Source organism: Porites lutea, chromosome 7 (assembly GCF_958299795.1).
Source record: "Porites lutea chromosome 7, jaPorLute2.1, whole genome shotgun sequence".
NCBI lineage: Eukaryota > Metazoa > Cnidaria > Anthozoa > Scleractinia > Poritidae > Porites > Porites lutea.
Window position 1 is genome coordinate 14,037,644 of NC_133207.1, and position 10,142 is coordinate 14,047,785.

A 10,142-nucleotide genomic window follows, 5' to 3' on the forward strand; every position below is an offset into this window, starting at 1 on the left:
TATTAATTAATTAATTATTTCCCAGGGAATTTTACGGTAATTATTATTGTTATTATTATTATCTCGATTCAAATTTCGCGCTTTTTAATTACCCCGATGACCAATCAGAGCATTTACGTATAATTTGATCAGAGAAATTTGCGCCTGAAAAGTAACTGCCGCCGTTGCTGTGGCCTATTGTTCTTTTGCCTAGTTCTTAAGCGTACCATTACTTAATTGTAATATAAGCTGCCTCAAATAAAGGACAGATAAGATTGGGGTTCTACGCATGCGTCACCTTCTATTTGCTTAATTCGTACTCCGCGCAAGTATCTATCTTACTCTCCTTGTCTAGAGATTGCCTTACTAACATTTCCTATGCAGGTATCAATTCAGTGAAAGGATTTTCTATCGTTGCTTTTCTTAAAACTTGTCAGTTACTCTACTTTTTTCAGTGCAATATAAATTGTAATGCAGTCCTTTGTTCCTACAGAGATTCCTGTAGAGATTAAGTTACGTGGACGCTTGGCTTTGGAAGCTTACGAAAAAGCTCTCGATGACGGGAAGGCATCTGTCAAGAGGGTTCCAATAATGTTGATTGGACAAGACAGCTCTGGCAAGACCAGCCTGAAAAATTCGTTAATGGGGAAACCTTTCAATCCTGCTGAAGACAGCACCATAGGGATAGATGCTGACCCCTCACACATCAAAGTCTCAACTGAGATTTGGAAGGTAGGGGATAACACAGGTGCTATAAAAGCCATTTCCTTTGAGCAACACGCGGCTCGTTTGGTTGCTGACGATTTAAAGGAAGAGCAGAGCGGTTTTGCAGTGGAAAAAATAAAAATGAAACAATCGGGATCTTCAGCAGTGTCTGTCTCTAATGACTCAAATCAGTTGCCTTCTGAAGAGCTAGGCGATCCAGAAGTCATTCTTAAAATCTCCTCTGATCCCACTCTGAAAAAGGAAGTACATGTCCCTATCGAGTCGCCCAGGATACCAGATGAGGTCGCAGCATTGATTAAAAAGTTACTAAAAGAGGATGAAAACGCGCAAGATGATGAAGAAATTTATACCATTTTATGGGATTTTGGTGGACAAAGTGTCTACTATACCACGCATCCACTTTTTATCACTGCAAGAGCAATATACCTTTTGGTTTTTGACCTTAGCCGGGATCCATACGAAATAGCTAAGCCAGTTGTGAAGCAGGGGCTGTACAAGAAAATTTTAGACAGTTATGGCACGAAAATCAATCTGGACTATCTCAATTTTTGGATGACATCGGTAGCTTCCCTAGCCGCGGAAACGGAAGAGCAGTTTGTAAGGTTCGACCGTACTCAAGTGAAGGTTCCTCCCGTGTTCCTAGTCTGCACTCACGCTGATGAACCTAACAGAGGAGCAGATCCGTTCGCGCTCGCCCGTGAGGTATTTGGCAGTCTACAGACCAAACGCTTCAGGAACCACATATATGAGGATGTGTTTGTGGTGGACAACACCAAGTCTGCAGGACTTGGATCTGAATGCTCAGAAGTTACACGACTGCGAGAAGAATTACTTGCCGTTGCTAAGGAGCTACCTCAGATGAAAGAAGCCATCCCAATCAAGTGGTTGAAATATGAGAGGGCTCTTCAAGGCACTGTACGAGATGGTCATAAATGGATTTCTCTCTCAGTGGCAAAAGAAATTGCATTTGAAGTGTGCAAAATTGATGATGATCAAGAATTTCTCACATTGTTGAACTTTCTACATGACCAGAGGATTTTGGTTCACTTTGACGACACCCCAGAGTTGAATAATTTTGTCGTCTTGGACCCTCAGTGGTTAGTTGATGTCTTCAAAACGGTGATAACAGTTAAGCCGTATGACCAAGAAGAAAGTAAATTTAAAGAACTGTGGTTGCAGCTGGAGTCAACAGGCATTCTTGGCGAAAAACTTTTGGAGCATGTGTGGGGTCCTTTATTAAGCCAGGAAGAAACTTCCGCTAGTCTTCTTGCTATCATGGAAAGGTTCAGCCTGCTCTGTCCATGGCCTTGTTCGAATGCTTCAAGTGGCAAACAGTACCTCGTGCCATCCATGTTGATGTCACATCCACCAAAGGACATAATGAAGCTGGTTGCTTCTGCACAAATTCCTTCTCTCTTCCTCAGGTTTCAATCGGGTCAGGTTCCTCCAGGATTCTTTCCCCGACTCGTGTTACAATTTTTTCAGTGGGGCCAAGACGAGTTTTGGAGTGCAGAGAATCCCCAGTTGTATGCTGATTTTGCGCGATTTTATACGTCTGCGGATGACGACTGCTCTGTAATCCTTCTGTGTCATTCATCGTGTATTGAAGTTGTGGTTCACAGAGGAAATCTCAGTGCTAACCCAGCAGAATGTTTGCAATCCAAGTTGAACCTTTCTGCAGATATCAACTATGGTGCATTTGAAGTGGCCTGTGCTCGTGCCGTGCGCCGACAACTGGGATTGATGCTTGAGTGCATGCGAAAAGAATTCTGTTGGTTGAAGAATATGATGTACGAACTTGGTGTAATCTGCCCTGTCTGTTGCCAAGAATGTAAGGTTAATTACTGCTGCACCCACCACAAGCAGTGTTGCGAGCAAGAGGAATGTCTGCACTTCTGGTCTGAGTCTGATTTACGTAGTGCTAATCAGTTCATCAGATGTCGTAAGTGTGCAGCCGCCCAAAGTGACAAAGTGTACGTCAAACAATTTGCGCCTTGGTTTGATCCCTTAGATGAACAGGTGAATACACTTTCACTACCATGTCGTTATTTACCGCTTCTCATGAACCTGTTAGATCTTTTACAGAACTTCTGAAGGCAGACCCGACTCACCAGTCGATTTTTAAAGTGTCTTAACATCACAAAGAATGTTGCTGAAGACCTTCTTGATATTTCAGTTTGCTAAAGCGACCCTTAAATTATCCGTTAGCGGTTTCGTTTAATGGCTTTAAATACTCTTTTTCCAAAGGCAACTTTGGTACACAGAATTGCTGACACAGTAGATTGAAATAGCCTTTGAGTATCCCTTCCGTCATTGTTTATTACAGATTCCAACTGACGAAAGTGAAGAAAGACGTCCAGCTTCTGGGGGAGGTAGGACTGTAACTTTAGAGCGACTAGATAATGTAAAACTTGTGCTAGGGTAGTACTAGCCTAAGAAAACAGCCGACATTTTTTCGAGTTCCCTGCGAAATGACGTCTGAGGAAAGAACGAAGATATTCCTTACTGATGACGTGTCTCTACCCAGATCAGGGTAGTGATGTTCATTGGCTGACGCAAATTTTCATCCAATCACAAGCACGTCCACTACCCAGATCTTGGTTATGACACCTCATCAGTGCGAAATATCTTCGCTCGTTCTCGACTTGGAGACCATTTCGTCACTTCCAGTCCTCCCCTGAAAGTTGTGGGGGAACATAATTCGTCTATATTACAAAAGCTTTCTAAATGATTAGACGTCAACTAGACAAGGACTCTGGTGGCTCAAAAAAACAAAACAAAGCTAAAACCTGTGAGCAGAATATGAGGTTGGTATTATTGCTTAGTATGGTACTAGTGTTGTTAAACTTAGTTTAATTCGCAGGAATTGATGAAAAAGTGATTGCTCTTCCAAGCAAGGCCATAGAAACAATTATGTCGCAGCCGTGTGACTCTAGAGAGGTTGTACTTCAATTGAGAGACTCTTTGCAACTGAATCAGGATTCACTTGAACAGCCAGACCCTGGGACCAAACGATTGATCCGTTGCCTGGCAAATAAAGCAAAACAGTCTAACAGGCTTGATGTAGTGAAACATCTGAGAGATATTGCACCAGCTGGAACTACAGGTGAGTTTGTTCCCGTGAAATATAGATAAATAAGGCAATATACATGTAATATTTTCTTGCAGTGCACTTGTTACATAATCTTCCTCTTTGTCTCATACCTTTTCACCATACAGTAAGCCACCCCATCTAGCCCACGGTTGCCTACTATGACTATTTAATATATATATATATATTCATCATTTTAGGTCCTTTGTTACCTGAGCACCTTGATATTGGCAATATTCCCGTTCGCCAGATGACTGATCTCACTCTTGAGTTAAGCGGTAAGCTTAATTATGCTTCGCAGTTGCTGAGTCGTTCAAATCTCAGAATTATTGATGCGGATGGTTAAGTAGTCAGCCTGATTGATATCTAAATAAGGGGACTTGTTTGTTATGGACAGTTAAGATTTAAGACAGAGAGATAACTTTCACCATAACTTTTTTATTACTTAGCTTTACTTAAATGAATGTAGACTTACAAATTTCAGACGACATAAGAACTCAATTAATTAATAATTTTGCTTTTTGTAAATACAGCTGCCAATGTTCTCATTGGTGAAAAGCACATAAACGGCTTGTTCACGCTGAGTCTTATGTCGAATTGCAGACGTTTCATAAAAATTGCACCATTGACAGACTTCATATACCACGTGCACCCTGCGCATAAAGCCCGGGGCAGTGGCACTCTCTTTAATGGCCTATACCGAGTATACGGGGAGGCTCTGCCCGAAAGAGGAACCTTTTCAGGCTTCAGGTTTATGAAAGGGTAGGGAATTCACTTGTTGCTGCTGCTGTCATTTTGGTTGGTAAAGAGGCCCAAAAGATGCATTTTATGACTGTGAAAAAGGGTGAGGGGTTGGATCTCGGGGCAGAGTCTCCCCGTATAAGATTTTGTTGAACACTCCTCGGAGTATAAAGGAAGAAGCATTAGATTTCAAAGGGAGAGTTTGTTTGAGGGCAAGTCGCTGAAAATTACCTTGAACGGATTAATTAGAGTCAAGTACTGATTATCTGATTTGGCTGTTGTGAATCCCGTTTCATATGAAAGCTTGATGTCTCGATTTCCTTTGTAGGAGGAGAGGAATGGAAGTTGGTGGCAGAAGAACTGGGACTGTCTCCAAGAGAGATTCGTTACATTGACAAGCGAGTTATGAATCCATGCGAAGCCGTTCTGGCGTATATTTCTAGGCAGTGTTCAATAAGCGTGGGTGAGCTGTACGACAGGTTAAACAAATGTGGGCAGCCTGTGACAGCTGACCTTCTTTAATGATGTCATGTCACAGCTTTAGAAGTAGAGTTAGTGAAGGCGAAAGTATTATGATGTCAATTTTTAACTTTGACCATTGTTCTGGTGTTGATTTGGACTATTCAGTAGTTAAGTCAAAAGTTAATAAAATTAGGGCTTCATATTCCTAGAAATAAAGCTCACTTGTACCATTACAGTCGACGCTCAGGATCAATTTAGGTTTCTGAGAAAATTCCCACCTACCCATCCCCTAAGCCAACACTTTGCCTTAAGTGAGAAGTAATTGTTATTGTTAGCTTAGGGGAGGGGTAGGTGGGTAGTTTCCCATAGATCTAAATTGACCCGAATCTCTCTCAAGTGACCATTCAAAATGCAAAGATTTAGAGGTGGAAGCTAATGAGAATTGATCCACAGGGAGTCTCTTCGTAGAAGAGGTTTGAACACATCTAAGTTTTTGAAGAGAATTTATTGGATGCCATTTTTAAGTTACTTTGTGTGTAGTTTCATGTTGTGACCAAACGTTCTTAGTATCAGTACTCCGAGTAGTGTAGTAAACATGTGTCAAGCGGTCGCTTAGCTTACAGGAGGGTAAAAACAATGGAAATTTCAAAAACCATTATCCAAAATATAAAGTGGTTGCGTCGCTAACGAGAAGTGGTCGTTTTAAAGAAGTTCTAACTGTAGTGATTTGACTGGAAAATTTGGGTGTTTTGGATAGGTGGTCGCTTATGGGAGGCGGTCAGTTACGAGATGGTCGCACATGGAGGTTTAACTTCATATTAACTTTTTATATAATTTTTTTTTAACAAGAACCACTGCTGGCTAAATATATAGTGCAGACGTGTATTTAGATGTTACGTTGTGTCTGTTTAAGACCTCCTCACGTCAACTTGATTAGTGTGAGGTGGTGTGATTAACTCACTAATGTCCAGATTTGTACGCAGCTGCAAAATTTTGCGATATTTCGTGTGTTTGCGAAAATTCGCAAGGTTGGCGATTTTTCGAAAGCCAGTTGCAAAAAGGACATTGGGCTTATTTCATTTGGTGGAACACAGTATCAGAAGCAAATAAACAGGGTAAACAGACTAGAGTTACAGTACTTCATACAATAGATTTATATGAATTGTACCAAACGTTAGACTAAGTGCATGGGAATGAAGTGGTACTTTGATTAACGGGAGGGAGTAGTTTGGGATCTTATTTAACTTAGGAGGCTCAATAGACCCTTCCACGGCTTTTTCAGCTTTTGATAAGGAGCAGTAAGCGAATATCCATCAACGTTGCTGGAAAAAATGCCTTGAATTAAGGTCACTTAGCGATTTCAAAGGCAGGAGCGTGTCCCTCACCATACAAACATCTGTAAAATTCCGCGACTTTACGTAGCCGTATCTTCGTTAGTTTTCAAGAAATCACTTGTAAAATTGTCAACTTTGTCGATTTTAAAGTGTTCTTTGCAGCCGTGTGCGGGACTGATTTTCGGTGACTGGTCCCAGTCAAAAGTTGAAAAAACCGTGGAACGGGTCTATTGAGGACTTGCAGTGAGTAAGAATGCAATGCAATGCAATGCAGTCCAATGGTTTTGATGTATGAAAGGCCGGGTTATTACTCAATCATATTGTTTCGCAGAATAAAAACTGAGTTATGTCATATTCCTGTATTAGTGAAACACTCCAATATTGTGAATGTTTGCAGTAATTTTTTATTTAATTAATAAAGAGTGATGGTATTGTAAAGCGCCACGGACAATTATTGGAGTATGGCGTTATATAAATGCATTTTATCTTTTATCTTTTATCAGTGTAGTGGATCTAATAAAAAATTAAAGGCAGACCCAGATTTTTAAAGGCATTTTAGAAATTTGCTGACAATACGATCAACAGCATTCGATCCTGTTTTTCAAATCAATAATCTCTATCAATGATGACCTTTTCAACTTTCTTTGGGCGACAAAAGAACTAAGAGACGTCTGGACGCTTGCCTCCCACGCAGACGTTTTTAGAGGTTCGTCACGTGTTCGGGGAAGGAACGCGTGAGAACCTCCTAAGAACGTCTGCGTGGGAAGCTATCTGGACGCAGGCTAAACTTCCTAACGAACCAGCTCTACTAAAAAAGGCTCTACAGGCTGCAGGCTGTTTTCGAGCTGGCTGGTAAATATGGGCTGGGATTTAACTATAACCAGCGTGTGGCTTTGGCGAACCAGTGGCTAACCTTGATGGAAATCATTGTTCCTGGCTGACTAAAAATGCTTGGATTTTGTTCTGGTAAAAGAATATTCCATTACCCTAAACTATCTCTGGAATATTCTGAATATGGTTAATCCTCGCGGTTTCTGGCCTCTATCAAACTTCCAACAAACTCTCGTCACGTGCGTACGAGCGTAAAATTTACTTTTTATAATAAGAGAGTGAATATATGAAAGATAGCGCGTAAAAGTAAAAGTCGAACTCGCTCAACTTCACGATTAAGCGCAACATCTCATACCTTATCTCTATTTTATTTACTCGATTAAATTTGACGTCCATGTTCACGCACGTAGAAATTACGCGACAGCGGAAATCCACCCTAAAGGACAAGACCCCTATAATGGGTGTGTATTTTCGAGGTACACGCTACTCAGAACTTCAGTTTGGCTTTGCCACAGGCAGCCCAAACAAAGGGTTATTTCAAGAGACTATAAAGGGGACAGAGAGGGCATCCCCCATATACAACCTATTCCATAGGTAATTCGTCTCGAGTTATTTTTAACACCACAGATCTCAAGGGGGATTGGACAACAGCCAATCACGAATGTGTTCCGCGTGGATGACCCACGCTGAGAGCCACGCGTCCTTCACGAAATGACGCAGAACAAAATGGGGGAAGACGCGGAGAGCGATTTTGCTATTCCTTTTGTCGACGAAAACGACTACAGCGAGATTTCTGCGAAAGCTGTGTCAGCGAAACCGAAATTAAAAAAGAATCGCCCTTCCTCTCTTGTATAGAGCTAACAGTAGAGCAGTGAAATCCTTAACACACTGAATACTCTCTCAGGATCACTTATAATTTACAGTTTGAAGAGAGCAATTTCTGGTTTGATGTTTATTTTTTTCAGTCTTTATAGTGATTATTCCTACCCACTTACTTTGTCAATTGTAGGAGAACCCTCCTAAAGCTGAATTTCAAGGGACCATATTCAAGCTCAGAAAGAGAAATAAAATTTCGTCGTTGCTTATTTACGTCCTCCATAAAACGCGAAATTAGACATTTTCACGTCGTAGTCGTGCAAAAACGGGAAAGAAATGAACAAAAAAGTGTGTTGCACGTGCGAAGTTGTTGTTTTGCTAATTAAACCTATTGTTTTTTGACGTTCTAGTTGTCGTCCGCGTCGTTGGATCTTAAACTCCCTAAATTGTACAAACGACCGGTTTCAATAGACCGGCGAAATTTCTCATTTTATTAAAGCATTGAGGTTACGACAACTTCGAGATAAACTGATTTCACGGGTTGTCAAAGAGTCCAGCGATTCCTTTTTCCCAGGTGAGCGCCGACTCATTTCGCTTCAATATTCAGGAATGTTCTCGATCTTTCTACGCTTTCATTGCCTCTCGCCCGACATGTTTTGCACGGCGTTTGGTCATGCGAAACCTCCACGCCTCGCGCGAGGTAACTTTATCCCGATTCTAAAAATAACTCGAGACGAATTACCCATGGAATAGGGTGTATATGGGGGATGCCCTCTCTGTCCCCTTTATAGTCTCTTGGTTATTTATAAGAGTTATTTCACTTTCCTGGGGTCTCCCTTTTATTTGCTGGAGAATAGGCTTTATTTGTTCGCATTCTTTAGGCGAGCGAAGGCAAGCATAAAGCAAGCGAGAAGCGCTAAACACGAGACACGCCCAACGTGGGAGGCGCCTACTCCTGCCGCTCGTGTCTGGCGCTCCTCGCTCGCTCCGCGCTTGTCTTTGCTCGCCTGAAAAACGCGAATCGCGCGTGTTTAGCTTTGTCCTCTCTTAATAATACTACTACTAATAGTAATAATTTATTATTTATAAGGCTCAAAATACCATTTAAATATATGATCTAATGCGCACTAACAAAAAATAATTAAAATTAAAATATTATATAAAATTATACGTAAAATTTCTCCCCAAAAAACTAAAAATTTAGTGTAAATCTCTCTATATATACAACTAGGGGTACCTTCCGGCAAGTGCCAACGAGGCGAATTCGATAACCTTTTGTGGGATGTGCCTAACGGTCCTTCGTGAATCGGTGGACAATTTTAGGGGTTTTAAATTGATTTGTCTATTATTAATAAAGCCAAAATAAGAAATAATACAGGAGATTGTAAAGGGACTGTAAAAGGGTGGGGTGGTACGCCCTTATATTGCCTATACGGGAATGTGCCGCTGGACAGGGTATGGTTTTTGACCTCTCCGTCCCCTATTGTGTTTTTACTCTACAGTAATTGCCAATAAATTCATAAATAGCTTTAAACACGACGGCGCTTTTTCGTTTATCCTAAACGGAGTATATAATTGGCGTTGTTGACCTAAGAGGGTATGTATTTAAGGATATTTTTGTCCTAAACAGGGTCAGGGTTTCAAACCTCGGCGGTTCACCTATACCTAAATATTGGTTGAGTAACCCCCTGAGGGGTTTGAAACAACAGCTTTGGTACATTCTAGGTTAACCTGGTCACAGAAGCTTAAAGCGTCTTTGGTAGCAAATTTTCACTGCAAAGTTCATTTTATTTAAACGATAAACGTTAGGTAATCAATCCTTGAAAATTGAACTTGAACAACTTAATAACAAGCTGTGTCTACTGTCTACACTTCAGCAGTGCTTTGTTTGAAATTATTAAAATCAATGTATTAAGTGCCTATATGGTTGTTTTCTTTCATGGTATGAAACAACAAATACAACAATTGAATTTGTACAAACGAATTTTTTTAAATTCGTAGCACGTCTCAGTAATAAATATCAAAGTTTTATAACGTTCTTATAGATAGCAAAAAATGTAGGTAACAAACCTATGGACGTTTTGATTGTATTGGTCTGTTCACGAACTTAAATAACAGTTTCTTTTCCACTTTGTTTCACTAGAGTTCACATATCATTTTTT

The 10,142-nt window shown here is 40.7% G+C and overlaps 1 protein-coding gene across 2 annotated transcripts; it reads left to right on the plus strand.

The window, feature by feature from the left end:
- Nucleotides 1–769: 769 nt before the first annotated feature.
- LOC140944178 (uncharacterized) lies at nucleotides 770–6,856 on the plus strand. Of its 2 annotated transcripts, XM_073393306.1 has the most exons (5): nucleotides 774–2,724; nucleotides 3,032–3,077; nucleotides 3,569–3,811; nucleotides 3,997–4,074; nucleotides 4,866–6,856. In XM_073393306.1, exons 1-5 carry the CDS (start codon nucleotides 826–828, stop codon nucleotides 5,057–5,059), a joined length of 2,460 nt encoding a protein of 819 aa, XP_073249407.1. In that variant the 5' UTR covers nucleotides 774–825; the 3' UTR covers nucleotides 5,060–6,856. The 2 variants fall into 2 exon arrangements, with proteins under 2 accessions (XP_073249408.1, XP_073249407.1); XM_073393307.1 differs by lacking the exon at nucleotides 3,997–4,074 and having other exon boundaries at nucleotides 770–2,724.
- Nucleotides 6,857–10,142: the final 3,286 nt, after the last annotated feature.

Bases quoted from the DNA above. Each gene is read 5' to 3' on its own strand.
- LOC140944178 (XM_073393306.1), top strand. From the start codon at position 826: ATGAAACAATCGGGATCTTCAGCAGTGTCTGTCTCTAATGACTCAAAT. The intron at 2,725-3,031 runs GTGAATACACTT...TGTTTATTACAG, and splicing joins TTGATCCCTTAGATGAACAG to ATTCCAACTGACGAAAGTGA. The intron at 3,078-3,568 runs GTAGGACTGTAA...TTTAATTCGCAG, and splicing joins ACGTCCAGCTTCTGGGGGAG to GAATTGATGAAAAAGTGATT.